At 38.4% G+C, this 15,865-nt stretch overlaps 1 protein-coding gene across 1 annotated transcript; it reads right to left on the reverse strand.

The window, feature by feature from the left end:
- Nucleotides 1–1,476: 1,476 nt before the first annotated feature.
- fxn (frataxin) lies at nt 1,477–12,148 on the reverse strand. The gene is made up of 6 exons (XM_061037476.1): nt 11,975–12,148; nt 11,753–11,833; nt 10,333–10,424; nt 10,120–10,240; nt 4,293–4,390; nt 1,477–2,859 (listed from the first exon to the last, which is right to left on the reverse strand). Exons 1-6 carry the CDS (start codon nt 12,074–12,076, stop codon nt 2,721–2,723), a joined length of 633 nt encoding a protein of 210 aa, XP_060893459.1. The 5' UTR covers nt 12,077–12,148; the 3' UTR covers nt 1,477–2,720.
- Between the last annotated feature and the right edge of the window lie 3,717 nt (nt 12,149–15,865).

A 15,865-nucleotide genomic window follows, 5' to 3' on the forward strand; every position in this document is an offset into this window, starting at 1 on the left:
GATTGATTGAGTGATTGTGTGTTTAAAAGTGTAATTTCAGAGCGAGATGTCTTCAGTCATACATATGTGTTTTTGAATTTGTGGCTCTGATACTTTGAAACTCTCTTCCTACACACATACACTTTACAGCTTCTCATGATGCAGCCTCAACATTTATTCAAACTGGCTCCTGACCACCTGATAAACCTGGACGTAGTTGTGTATGATTGCATTTTTTTTGTTTCTGTAAATAACAAATGTACATTCGCAGGTATCGCCTGTTGTTATATGTGTCATCACATTGACTTTAATATTTCAACACCGGAGGTTACTGCGTGGTCAAGATACAAGCAGGAGAGAGGAGAAATGAGTGTGTGCTGCAGGCAGAGAGCAGGAGGAGCCATTGTGTGTGTGTGTGTGTGTGTGTGTGTGTGTGTGTGTGTGTGTGTGTGTGTGTGTGTGTGTGTGTGTGTGTGTGTGTGTGTGTGTGTGTGTGTGTGTGTGTGTGTGTGTGTGTGTGTTATGAAAGCATCAGAGATATGAGAGGCCAACATGACAATGAGCATTAACTGAGCGACTCAGTCTTTAAAGCCTTATGAAATACTAAAATGTTATTATGGCTATTTCAGGGGTGGAAGTAATAAGATTACTCTTACCACACTGTGAAATTAATATAATAATAATAAAACTTTATTTATATATCATTTTCTTACAAAGTGCTTCACAAAAAAAATACAGAGAAAAAGACTGAAGAAAAAAAAGTATTCAGTGCCCCCCTACAAGAGAAAGTCCTTCTTTTAAAGTGAATCATTATTTTCATTATTATGGTCGTAAAGTTTTTTTTTTGCTTTTTTTATGGTCTTAAAGCAGCCTTCGTAAGTGAGGAGTGAGAAAAAGCAAAAAGCTTTAACACATGTTGTAGAGCATATCATTTATATTTGTTATACATATATATATTTGTATGTATTTTCTGTTAGTCCATGGTCTGTTAAAGCTCTTTGATGTAGCATAACCTGTCAACTTTAAGGATTATTGTTCAAGAAACAATTCAGTACATTAGTTAGTGGAAAAGTTCTTAAATCTGTCCTGGGGCGCTGGTGGCGCAGTGGTTAGGGCGCGCACCCCATGTATGCAGTCTGTAGTCTCCAGCGGGTGGCCCGGGTTCAAGACCCTTCCCACATGTCATTCCCCACTCTCTCCCCCTGGTTTCTGACTCTATCCACTGTCCTATCTCTCAATTAAAAAATGAATCTTTAAATCTGTCCTAACTTTGATGTGTCTGTGGTGATTCTTCATTAACGTTATAACATTAACTGTTGAATTTCAAAGTCTAAATATTATATTCTTGGGATGCCGGCACACCTCATGTACAGAGGCTGTGGGCCCAAGTGGGCGCCCCGGGTTTGAAACTGACCTGTGACTCCTTTCCTCTATGTAATCCCCCCACCGACTCTCTCTCTCACTCTCTCTTCCCAATTTCTGACTCCATCCGCTGACCTGCCTCTAAAAAAGCTTTTTATTCAAACATATACAAATATAATATTCTTAACACCCCATGAAATAACAGAAATGATTGATGACATAAATGTACTAAATAAAATAAATCTAAGTAGTTATTTCCCATTTCTGCAGTGATACAGTTTATTTTATAAATGCTGCAGGTTTCATGAATCCTTCCTCATCTGTTCAAAAAACCTGAAAATCAAATGACCTCATTAAAAAGAAATGACTAGAACTGTGACAGGAACATGTTGTAATGACCGTTTTATCTTGAATGCATCAGTGACAAACGTGAACAATGTTGTGCTCCAGTAACCTTCATACATGTAGCATTAGCTCGTTAGCTAAGTGCTGTGTTCGTTTTACAGACTGATCGGATATCTGAGAGAAATGAGAGAATATGTCGACACTACATTTAAAACTAGACAAAATAAATATTAGCACAACAGATTTTCTATTTGTTTACACTTCTTGTGAAATCTTTGGTGTGGAAACATGTGCATTAAAGGCTTACTATGCCACTTTCAGAGCAGATTTTCAGACCAAAACAAACGCTCTCTTTGGACACACCTCCCTCATCCCTCTCCCCATTTTCTACTCATTTCTACCATTAACATAATGAAAGTATATCCGCCTTGTGATTTTATTTTTATGTTTATTGCTTAATCACCCACAATAATTTATATTCTGGGGGCCGGATGGGAAGCTTTGGGGGAGACTGAAGTGGCCCGCATGCCGCCAGTTTGGGATTACCAACATAGGATATATTAGATATATTAAAATTGAGAATGTTGCATATTATATATTTCATATGTATTTAGAAAAACCCATTAGTAAATAAGGCACTCATCCAAAAGTCAAACTGAAGTCTGCTAAAACTCCCCCGGTTGTGACAAACATTGGAACAAGGTGGTGTGTAAAAAGTCTCATGATGATTGTGTGGATGGGGACGGAAGCTGAAGGGTTGCTATGGAGACTGAGTTTATTTATTTTATATTTAATGAGAATGTGCCATAATTACCTTAAAATCAAAAGGTCAAACACTTAATCAGAGAACAATAAAGATGACAGAACAGCTCACACAGATCACTGTCATTATATTCACTGGCTGTCTAAAAGTGATGTTATATAGGTTATATATGTGTTTGGCCCCAGTATGATCTAAAGGTGGTCTAACAGTGGTCTCAGGTGTCACACAGGTGATTCTGTAGGAGTGTGTGTGTCTCATCAGGTGTCTTTTCTCAGGAGTACAACAGCTCAGAGAGGTCCATGTTTCTTTTATAGATGAGTGAAAACTCTGCAGAGAGCAGCTGATGGAGGCTGACGCCGTCGTGTGTGTAAACCCAACGCTCACCCGTCCAATCGTAACGCTTCGGTCCACTGAAAGAGAAAAATGAAAACCAAAAATTGTTAATAATCACAAGGAGAAAAGTGGATGTTCCAGTAGCTCTCATACAACACTATATTTATAAAAAAAAATTGAAGTATATTAAGACATTAGCAGCAAGAACAATTTGAAGAGTATTGCACATTTTGATTGACGAAAAGAAGAAAGGAAAGGTTGTCATTTTAAAATCTTATTCTGTATTTGTTTTCAAATAAAATTATATTTCTAAGCACTAAACCTGTTGAGAGTTATGTTACAAACTTAATGAAACTCACTGAGAAGACCAAAAGTTTTCCACTAAGGGTGCACTCACACTAGGCCTGAACTGTGAAGAAGCATGATTGTCCTCCCTCTCCTGCCCCCTGCTGGCCTTCACTCACATTGCTCCAGAAAGCGAGCGACAGTTGCCTCTTGTAAATACATTGTCATGTTGTAATTCTAGATAGTCATGGATTTTTCCAAAGACCTCTGAGTTCTTGTGGGTTTTAAACAGCTGACTGAATATCCGTGTCTACCCAAATATCTAGTAAGCACTCCACCTCCACCAACCTTTGCCACCTTTGTTTGAAATGACTGTTAGGACCACTATCATCGATTAGGCTACACATCACGTCCACATTACATAACCGTGCTTGTTTTTGTGCATGGGCAACCGTACAGGCCGAAGCCCAACCGGGCCGAGGAAGAGTACGTAACGGAGCACTCACACCAGTTAAACAGACTGGAGTTTGGGGGTCAGTTTGAGTGCGCCCTAACTCTCTGGTCTCTGTTCTAGAAATGGTCCATCACTGTCTTTATTCATATTTTGGTTTATTGTGATGTCATTCCATGGAGGGTATTGAAATGCTTATAAAAATCTGCACCACCTAAAGGTTAAGCAAGTCATCTGAGGGTTTATGTTTTAGATCAAACGGGATCACGCCAAAAATGTAATCTCCGGCAGTAAGATTGCTTCCATCTCGTGTTATCGCAGAGTGTAATCAACAAACATAGCACGATAAAGACCGGAGTGTTGGGTTTTCTGCTGCAAAAAAAAACAAAAGCTGTCATGATGTATTTTTTTTTCTCCACTGATTTAAACAGGATCAGTCGTGAAGTTCAACTTATTTTCTCAGGGTGTTTTTTATAAACCTCTTCCAAGGAAACATAAACTGAATGTTGTTCAAAGCAACATGTTTCTGGGGCGGGCCGCCCCCCTAATATAATGGTAGGGGAAACACTGGTGTGCCTGCAGCATACTCGAAAATAGACTCGCAAGGTATTTGAAAAGGAGCAGAGCGTTGTGGCGCTGGTGGCACGCTCCGGAGACGGACCGAGGTGCCCGCTGTGGAAACACAATTATTGACTAGAGTGGCAGCGAACGGCGGAATAGTGTGCGGCACTGACAGACCGTGGCGCACAGGGAGTATGTGGAAATAGGGGTTACCTGGTGGGCGATGAGAGCCAGATCTGTTTGTTTGGAGTCTGTTTGTTGATGACGTAGGTGCCGCGGTCCCCGCCGAGCTTCACCGTCAACACACCGCTCTGTACACAACACACACACAAACACACACATATTTAATAAACCATTTCAATAACAGACCTGAACGGTAAAAAATACAAACTTCAAATGTCTAACTAAATGTATCACACAACATATCCCCCCTCCTCCTCCTGACCCACACATGACCTCACACCTTCACTCAGGAAGTGCGTGGTTTGTGTGTGTAGTTTGTGTGTGCGCTCAGACAGATCAGGGAGGAATCACGCCAGACGGCGTGTCAAGCTCCTGTCTGAGGTCTGAGCCGACCAGCTGAGGCCCATCTGAACACATGGCTTCTGTTTGTGTGTATGAACATTATATTAGAACAGACGAGACAGCCTTCCGCCTGCTGCCCCAGCACACTACAGCGTACACAATCACACTGGCTACAGTGGACGGGTAGAACATCTGCAGCATGGGTCTGCAGACATTGAAAGACCCGAGTCTCCTGAGAAAACACAGACGGCTCGGACCCTTCAAGGAAAAAAGCTTTGATGTTCTTAGTCCAGAAAGGTAGAAGAAATGTTTAAAACAAAGTCACCATACACACTGAAATATCAAAACTTTACGATTTGTCGTGTGAAAGTCTGTGAAAAACTTAAGCAAAAAGTATTTTTAACGACTGAATTTTCTTCCTATTTGTACAGCGGATCGATCCGAACATTGCTTTGAATGTTTCATTATCATGTGAAACATTCCTTCTCCTCATTAGATTCAATTCAATTTCAATTCTTTGGGTCACAATTCGATTCGATATCGCTTCGATATTGATCAATATGCTTCGATATTGTTTAAATAATACATACAGATGACAGGAAAACCCAGATAACTCATCACAGTACCTTCTGATATTTGTTAAATAATTATGTGTGCATTGTTTGTCTTGGTTTAGAACAAACTGACTCAAAAATGTATTTTATTGTATTCTTTAATAAACTATAAATAAAACATTCAAGTATACAGTATGATCTAAAGTTCACAATTGTGCCTGATCTGAATTCACAGCACCCAGTGCCCCCAGTGGAGAGGGGCGTCATTACAACAAAAATAATCGGTCTCAGGATTTCCCCTGAATCGATATTGAATTGGGAAAATAATCATTGCAATGCATTGATGAATAGATTATTCTAACCAGCCCTAATGTTTCCTCACGTCACTGTTACTGTCATGTGTAATATATCACTTTTCTTTATTATCATGTTGTAATATCGGTGAGGTCACTACCTGGAGCTTACATTGCGTTTGAACCGTCAATACTACTGTTGATAATCACATTACTTTCACTCATGTAACTTTTTATCCATCTGTCTTATCTTGATATAGCAGGTTGTGTTTATCTACACAAAGACAGACATTAAAGACTCTCTGATTTATGATTTAAGGAGGTGATAAACTTTGCTGTAGGCATGCTAACTCGCTACTCTGTAACAGGGATCATACATCCGTCCTGAAGACAGAGTGTTGCCCTTTAGATTTGAAAACAACAAACAGCAAGACGAGGTGAAGAGTGAAGGAGTGTTTCTGGATTATTGCATAAAGATTTACTCTCCGACACTCTGCGGTGTGAAGGACTATGACTGGATTTTATTTAGCCAGCCGAGTCACTGCTGTCTGTGTCTGTGTGTGTGTGTGTGTGTGTGTGTGTGTGTGTGTGTGTGTTGTTTATGGCCCCATATGTCACTGCAGACGGTCGAAAAAGGGGTCAGCTGCCAAGATCGGAACACTGGCCAATCAGTCAGAGCGAGCAGAGACAGCCGCTGTCCAACCACAATGATTAAAACACACTCTCACACACACACACACACACACACACACACACACACACACACACACACACACACACACACACACACACACACACACACACACACACACACACACACACACACACACACACACACACACACACACACACACACACACACACACACACACACACACACACACACACACACACACACACACACACACACACACACACACACACACACACACACACACACACACACACACACACACACACACACACACACACAGCTCTATTAATCACCTTCTCACGGAGCACTGACAGGGAGGAAGAAGATGTTACAGGAGGGGAGAAGGGGACACAGTCTGTCCTGAGACAACGACATGGATCTGTGGAGTCCGATAAACACAATGCCAGTTTTTTAAACTTCGATATGATTCTAGTAAAAATCAAATAATATCAATACGTGTTTGATACCACAGCAAAAAAAATAGAAGTCCTAGGCACCAAATATTAGATCATCTCTCATCTTTAATTACCAGAAATTGCAAGTAAACTCCTGCACAGTCAAAATTGCATTAAAAAATTGCAAACACTACAGTACTAAAACATTGCCAAACTTTAGACAGTGGGCAGGAGTTTATTTGCAATGTTAAATGTATTCATTCCTCTATTTTACTGTTTTTTCAAGAAACATCTCAAGACATTAGCTTGAAGTAAATTTGTGAATAAACATGATTTTCTTTATTCCAAATCTCTGACAATAAAAATGAAAAATATATTTTTTTCTTAATTTCTTCATAAATAAAATAAATATAATTTAATTTTGAGGTTTTAGTTAGTTAAATAAGAATTAATATTTTAGAAAAGGACACTGTTAAGTAGTATTGCTTCAGCAGTACAACAAGAGAAGAAGAGAGACATTGAGAAGTGTAAAGCAGATAGCGCACTCTGCTGGTTAAAAAAAACAGCATCGCTTTACCGTATATTTGTTGTATCACAAGGTATCGTTGCATACAGACATGATATGAAGAAGTTTTGGAAATTTTGACAACTTAACACACAGACACACCCACACACAGACAGAGGGGGACAGGAAGTCACCTTTTGACCCCCTCCCATGCAGACACATACTTACAACAAAACATGCAAACGTGTGCAGCACAATCTCTCTCTGATATTATTCATCAGGTGATCAGTCAAGCAGATGGCTTCAGCAGCTGCTGCTATCAGACCTCAGTGTGACACATCAATAAGGACAGGCTGACAAACACACACACACACACACACACACACACACACACACACACACACACACACACACACACACACACACACACACACACACACACACACACACACACACACACACACACACACACACACACACACACACACACACACACACACACACACACACACACACACACACACACACACACACACACACACACACACACACACACACACACACACACACACACACACACACGCGCCTCTGGTAATACGTCAATCTGTGGCAGACAACACTCAAAAATAGCATCAGCATCTAAGCAACACTTCATAACACTCATATGTCATTAATGGTTCATTTAAATAAAGATATAAAACATTAAGATCCTGAACAAAAGTTTTTATTTGAGCCAAATGCTAACGTCAGGTTTATGTATAAAAAAAAAAGTCTCTTTTTTAGTACTCAAACCTGATTGGTCAGTACTAAAAGTAGCGGTAAGCTCACAACCGTTGATGAACAAACGGTGCTCCTATAGGTATTGAAAAGCGGAGCCTCATTCACTTTAATTATCCTTTTAAAAAAATCATTGATGAAAACAAACCATGATGATGCAGATCTAACATCAGACAAAGAGACCTGTGATCATATTACCGAGCAGCAGAAAGCGAGCAGTCATTACAGACTGAAGAGATGATGTGATAAACTTAAACTTAGTCTGATCATGAAGCCCGATGTTCCTCTACAGGTCTCTGAATTATCAGTAAATATTAGAATTGACTGCAAACTCAAGTTTTTCTTTACTGTGAAAGAAATCAGCATCATGAACGTACAGATCCCTGTTATAAAACGTCTCTCTACACCATATTGTCAGAAACTCGCAGATCACATTTACCTATTGGGTTAATAAGAGATCTTCCTGTCAGAATAGTACTCGGTGCTGGCTGAATCACAACTTCAGGTTTACAAATCATCATCAGAAAGGAAAAATCATATCATAACTAAAGGTGCACAAAAAATAAATACAATGGCAACCTAACCCGCAATACGAGGCCCACAAAAGTCTGAATTTATTGTGACAATCAATGAAAATTATTTGACTCAAAGAAGTAATGCTCTCACTCTGCACGTGTACATTTTCACTATAGGATGGAGCCCATGTAGTCAGATTTAGATAAGCTAAAGCTATTCTAAGCAATGCAATTACACATCACACTTGTTTTCTCAGATTGTGCAGGCCTAATCACAACATCTGATTTTCTTAGTAAACCCAATCCTTTTCTTCTTACCAAGTATGACACGACTTGGTTACCCTCCAAACGCTACCCCTCCAAACTGAAGCATACAGTGCTGCTTACTGCCGGGGACATTCAGAGTATACGATATTACTAAAGTGCTGACTTTGCTGACAATAACATTACACTCTGGTAACACTGCAGTAATATTGAACGCTGGCCTCATGTCATAAATTTCCTGAAACCAGCCTTCTGAGAACCGTTTTAGTCATCTCAGTGCAAAATCCATATAATGGTCATTCATTTCCCCTTTCACATCTGTCTCTGTAATTCCTTTTTGATTGGTCTCAGTGTTTAGCACTAAACAGACAGTACTGCTGTGCCATATATTCTAGGGATAGCCACATGATGGCTGTAGAAATACTTCTGAGTGTGTTAGTTCTGCTGTTAAAGAAATCAATAAGGGTGTTACAGCCGCTGAACAACGTGTCGGCTCGGAAAACAAATGATGAGCACAGAGGAGCAACGGGCTGCAAAGCCTCTGCGGCAGGATCTACAACAAATCACAACAGAGCAGACGAGAACAACTCAGACAAACGTTCCTCTAATACCTAAAAGTTTAGAATATTATTGAAATAGTTTGAAATGAAAGAGCTCAATGAATCTACTTCTTACACTATAAAAAGGTTTTTACATAACAGGCTCAATGATAGCTCTTAAAATAACAAGAAACATATTCAGTATAATATATGATCAATATACTGCCCATATTTACAATTACAAGGTGTAAAAGAACCATTCATTCATTCAACCTTTCATCATTGAGGCAAAGCTGTCTCACGTGTGTTGAGAGTAGATTTCAAACAAATAGAAGAGAGGACAAAAACAAAGTGAGCAATAATTAAACTAATTATAAAAAAAGAGGAAAATGTAGAGAAGTAGAGAAGGCAAAACTACAGTTAAAACATTTACATTCATCACAAGAGTAGTTTGTGATGATGTTTTTTTAAAACTGACCCATGGTAACAATCGTGTTGAGTTTTAATGTGTGTTCTGAGGTGCTCCAGATGTGTGCAGCACTAAAGATTTAAGTGTTTCAGTGTTTCCCCTAGGTTTATAGCATTGGGGGGGTGGGGGGACACGCCAACACAAACACTTGAAGGAATCTTGGTGTTCATGTGTTACTTTTAATGACAGCTGTCCTTTTCTATCAGAAAGGTATCCTTAAATTACTTCTTTCCCTGATTTCCGACTCTATCCATTATCCTATCTCTACAATAAAGGCACAAAAAGCCCAAAATTAAATCTTTTTTTTAATTAACTTGACCTTCAGGGGGGGGTGGCCCGCCCCCCTAATATAATGGTAGGGGAAACACTGTGTTTACTTGTGGAACTTTGATCATTAGCTCGTCTCTTGACCCAGACCTTAAAACCTGTTGGCTTCCTCTCACTGTTGATATAACATAAAAAATATGAACACTGCAGTCAGAAACCTTTACGGAGAACAGACTGACTTACAGAGAAGATGACGTCGCAGTCTTCTCCAGTGAAAGATTGATCCATCAAGTCCTCAAAATAATCAGCCAGAGCGTCCAACGTCTCTTCTGCCACCTTCTCGTACTCTGCTTCTGACAGCTCCCTGACAGACAGACACACAAAGTAATGTTTGAGTTAAACCATTCAGCAGTAGTGACGGCAACGCTGGGTAAAAAAACAACAACTGTGTGCTACCTTATCTGCCCAGGTGAAGGTTTATCCAGCCTCGGTGCTGTCAGGTGGATGTTCTTCCTACAGCTAACAGCATCGACTCTGCTCTGTAAGCACTGGCACAGAAACTCAGAGGTCAGAGATTAAACAATAGGGACTTAGTGCTGATCATCAGAAGTACATCAGCTGGTGTCTAAATTCTAAACAAAAACCTGACCGCTTGGTGAAAACAGGCCTTAAAAATACCTCACAATACATTAAAATCAATGGAAACAATTTAAATGGATTTGACAAAAATACATGTTGCAATATTTGTTTTTTTAACCAGCAGAGGGCTCTCTCTCTCTCTCTCTGATGTTTGACACCAGTAGCTGAAGCAGTAGCACTTATTAGAGGCACAAAAATATGTATTGTTTTATTATTAACTTCAAATCAAAAAGTATTACTTATAGTTACACAGAAAATAATTTTGTCAGAGAACTCAAAAACATTACCCTCAGCCTAATTTCTTGTTAAAATTGGAAGACCAAACAAAATCATGATAAAATCCATGAATTGTGAACCCTGCATCATGATAAATACATTGTCCTAACTGGATTGTATTATTACATCGCTAACAGAAATGGTAAAACTAAGACAGTGGTATGTTTTAGTATAAATACTAATAATAACAGTTTAACATCTGTGGTAAATATGTATGTTTTTATTCATTTAAACATGCCTTAAATATAATAATTTACAGAAAAACATACATGTGGCATAAGGTTATCAAAACTATGATACTCTTTTGATACCACATGATTTAAAACAATATCGTCTGTATTATTTAAATGATTTATAGTAACAAAAAGTACTGAAGCTTTTCAAAACACTACATATATTTCACAAGACAGATGTGTAGCAGAAGAATAAAACTATCAGAAATTGCAGACAAACTCCTGCTCTAAATAGTACAAAGTCATTGACAAACATTTAGACAGTGTGGTGTTTTCCTGCCATTTTTGATCATTGAAAACAAGAAATCACCTTTTCGACTTCTATGGAGGATTTCTATGTTAGTTAGTGAGGTATTGAAACAGGTATCAATATTGTTTTATTTTCACTAGTATCAAATCTGATATAATCACAACCCTGACCTGGCATGATGGCAGGTGACCTGAAACGTTTAACCTGCTATAACTAACATGTTTCATTCATTTAGCAGGTCATGATTTCATTCTCTGCTCACCGACGTCATGAAATGTCATCATTGGATCAGCATGTGACAGCTCTATTTTTCATTCATTTTGGCTTTTTTTTAAACATTACATGTGGCGGAATTAAGCCGAACCTCCTAACAATGTGTGTAAATGACTAAAAAAAAGTCCCTGACGCATTTTTTCTTGTGGTCAAGAAAGAAATCCTTAAAGTGTCATATTTCTCAATGGAGTTTGGCAGAACTTACTTTGTGCGCAGTTTGACAGATGGGATGCAGAGTGTGTTTAGTGAGAGGAGGAAGTCCAGTGAGGTGTGACAGACTCCTGAGCTGAAATATTCAATAACACACAGTTATAATGTCAGTGTTAATGATGAATCGTGTAACAGTCTGATAACTAGCATTTAGTGCTACAGCTAGCAAAGGTTAGCTATGTAACATCTACATGCAGACGTAGCTTGATAACGTTACCTGGTGATAAAGGCTCCTGGTTCTCTGCGCCGTCGCCATGTTTGAGTTTACGAGGTGACAGATGTGTGGAAATACAGAACGAGTTTTATTAAAAGACATCATGGTCGGCTGTCTGCGTGTTTATCTTCGTCAAAAGTTCATCCACACCGGCGTCCTGTCTTCTCTTCCTCTGTGTCCGCTGTTCAGCCGCAACATCATGTTTATGATTCACACTGCCACCTAGTGGAGAGGTGAGGAATGTCTCTTTTGTAAGCCTCAAAGAGTTTCACTTTATGGGGTGTTACAGCTAAATTCACAAATGTAACATTTTCTTTAGGGTTACTCAAAAAACGTTGGCATATAAAAATGACTTGCAAAAGTTTTTTCCAGAATACAAATAGTTAATAATAATAATTTATACTTTATGTATCCCGCGAGAGATAAATAAAAAAAAATTAAAACTAGAATACAATTAATAAACAATAAATTAAATACCAGTATATATTTTTTTAAACACAAGCAATTTCATAAAATTAAAAACTAATAATAATTATAAGACAGGTTGGAAAAGTACAATTTGAAAAGAGAGTAGAGCAGAGTAGAGTCAGGCTTCTTTATGCATGTCAAATGTGAGCACTGGTTTAAGTGTGTAAAATCACTTTGAAATTAAATTCTGTAATGTAGGTAATTTAGTAATCATTAACAAACACTTTATATAGATTATAAAATGTAATATTGTGTACATCAATAAACTGTTAGCATAGCATAAATTATAGCATTTCAAATAATTAGCAAACATCATTAACTATCATTTCATTGTTCGTTAACAGTAAAATAACTATTAACTAAAGTTAATTAACTTTATAGATGATGGTTATTATAAAGTGTTACCATGTAGAGTAATATGTGAGCATTTTAGCTAGACACTATAGTTTAATTTTTTATGGAGTTGAATTCATTGTCCGGTTGCTCAATTTTCCATCACCATATATTTAAATCCCCCCATTTTAATTTTTAAAAACTATCAGAGACAAGCATGAAAGAGTGGACGGGCCTTATTCACATTTGTTGAAGTATCTGTGAATTGTCCATTATTTTATGGTACATTTAAAATAACCAAAGCTGACTTGTAAGTACTTTAGAGGCATAACACAGCTGGACACAGTGTTTGTTTTTTTTTTTAGATATGTGTCCTTGTCGTCTGTCCAGCTGTTCTGCTGTTGTCCTTTTCTCCACCAGATGTCCTCAGACTCCACTTCCTGTCCTTCATCCTCTGTTCCCTGTTCCAACAATCAACCCTGCTGTTTCATTGCATCACCACCCCCATACTCTCACCGGTCCCCATGTCAGGGGGACATCTTGTGCCTTTTTTTAACTTCTTTTTGGCACCATCCTGGACCTGTCACATCTTATCCCGTCCTCTGCCTGTCAGCATTGAAATGCACAATGGATTTCACCAAGCTGCTTGTTACCGTCTGTGTTTGGGTCCTTACCTTCTGCCTGAACCGCACATACCAACACAATATGATACATTTAGAACTCTCTCAAAACAATCAGGCATTTACTCATGACAGCTACTTTTTAAATGACACTTGCTTTGTGCAATTCTAAGTCATCAGAATCCCGTTCATTATTTGACAGATTTGCACATCAACAGATTTGTCTTCATATTTTGGTGCAGAACAATAAATGAAGTACTTCAACAACCAAGAGCTGTAAACTTTGTGCAGAAATGTGTCAATGTTTCCTGAGGAGAGAGCTCATATTTACAGTTTGAACTGTTTTGTAAGTATTTTAAAATTCTTAAAAATGTAATTCTTTACCATTCGACATATATTTGCACTAAACATCATTCTGTTCCTTTACTTTACATTTTTCTCATTCTCACTGTTGTAGTGCACACTTGTTGTATTGTAATATTGTTTTACTGTTATTTGACCTCATTTACAGTAAACAGCAAAAACAGCCTCGAGTCAAATTGACCCCAAAGAACACTGATGTGTACAACATGTGTACAGCACATTGAGAGACGTTAAACATTGAATGGGGTCACATTGACCCCAAAGATAATAGTAGTGTTGAGAACCCTGACCCCTGACAGTAGGAGTAATGCTGTTCATAAGCCTTGCATCTATATTCTAATTTTCTGTTCATTGTTTATTGCACCAAAAACAAAACAAACTCCTTGTATGTGAAAAAAAAAACAACCTGGGAATGATCTCAAATCTGAATCTGATTCTGATTCTATCGACAAACAATCCGATATATTCTCATGGAGGCTATTTAAGAATGAGTGCTTCAGTATTTCAGAGGAATGAACAGCAGCAATTTTAGAATAGAGCTCGTTATAGAACAATAAGTTCTTAAAGTTTAATCATCAGAATCAAATTGATTGCACATTAGTTTTGCACATGTGGAATGTGTGTTTCTGTTTTGGTCCATAACAATAAATATAGGAATTGAAGAAATGAGGCAACTAAACAACTGTCCTCCTAGATACTCCACAAAAATCAAAATAACAAATAAACAACAATAATGAAATGCTGTATTGCATATGAACACTGTATCCATTTAATCAAGTAATTCATTCATTCATTATAAACTGCTGCTTGCCTTTTGTAGATAACAGTAAAACATATGTGTTAACCATATAGATTTATAATACTGAATCCTTAAGGCTGTTAAGTTATAGGGTTTTGATTATGTTTGTATGAAAAAAATCTTTCAGTATCAGAGGCGTGTTGCAGACATATTTAAAAGGAGAATACAAATCTTCACTCTGCTGGGGTTTCAGAGGTGAATTAGAGAAATAATGCTGATAAAAGGTCTTAATTTATGTGTTTTGATGGTTCTGCTTTTCACTGCTTTACATTTCTTACATCTGTTATCACAGTTTCACACACAGTACACACTGTGTGTCCATGCTGAAGTCTCATGAACTCAAACAAGTGTGTGTGTGTGTGTGTGTGTGTGTGTGTGTGTGTGTGTACACGTGTGTTTAGGTGTGTGTGTGTGTGTGTGTGTGTGTGTGTGTGTGTGTGTGTGTGTGTGTGTGTGTGTGTACACGTGTGTTTAGGTGTGTGTGTGTGTGTGTGTGTGTGTGTGTGTGTGTGTGAGTGTGTGTGTGTGTGTGTGTGTGTGTGTGTGTGTGTGTGTGTGTGTGTGTGTTTCAGCTCTTCACTGTTCTGTAAGTTAACATCCTCACTATAAAGCAGCTCACATTATTCATGACGGTGCAGAGGTCCTGCAGCCCTCAGCCAATCAGACGCCTCACAGCTGGTGAGATGAGTTGGGCCGGCGTCTGATTGGCCGACAGCTGCTCTGGTGAGGCTGAGCTGTGACAGATCAGTGGAGGATTTCTGACTGAGACCCTGTGAGACGATGAGAGGAGGAGAAAGATAAAGCTGGATAATCTCGTTAGACGAGACACTTTCACCAACACACGCGAGTTTCTACACGATAGTCGATAACTATCACTCATTTATCACAGTGATCGTGTCCCTGTGTTCAATGGTATGAGGAGGGATGGCATCATATGGTAGTTTGTATGCTGAGTGAATACTGTCTCATAAATAGTTAGGGTCTGCATGACTTTCTTCTACAGCTACCAGGACATTAACTTCAGAGTTTCCCCTTCATAAACTTCTAATAACAACATATCTATAGGGAGTTAAGAAGTTGTTTTACATGAATGACAATGTTTATGCATAAAGGGTGGGCTTTCTATAAACTGTTCAGGTGTCAGACATTTCCTTCAATCTTCTCTTGACAGTAACTGCAAGTATATCTTCACGGTGAAGATACAGAATTTATCTTTTGACATTTTGGAAGCATTTCAAAGTCATATCAATTCTGCATAAATCTAAAGATAAATTACATTTTAATGCTTTTCACATGATCTGTTGCTCACTC

Source organism: Labrus mixtus, chromosome 5 (genome assembly GCF_963584025.1).
Source record: "Labrus mixtus chromosome 5, fLabMix1.1, whole genome shotgun sequence".
Lineage (NCBI taxonomy): Eukaryota > Metazoa > Chordata > Actinopteri > Labriformes > Labridae > Labrus > Labrus mixtus.

Bases quoted from the DNA above. Each gene is read 5' to 3' on its own strand.
- fxn (XM_061037476.1), bottom strand. From the start codon at position 12,076: ATGATGTCTTTTAATAAAACTCGTTCTGTATTTCCACACATCTGTCAC. The intron at 11,834-11,974 runs GTAACGTTATCA...TGAATATTTCAG, and splicing joins CCAGGAGCCTTTATCACCAG to CTCAGGAGTCTGTCACACCT. The intron at 10,241-10,332 runs GTAGCACACAGT...TCTGTCTGTCAG, and splicing joins CCTTCACCTGGGCAGATAAG to GGAGCTGTCAGAAGCAGAGT.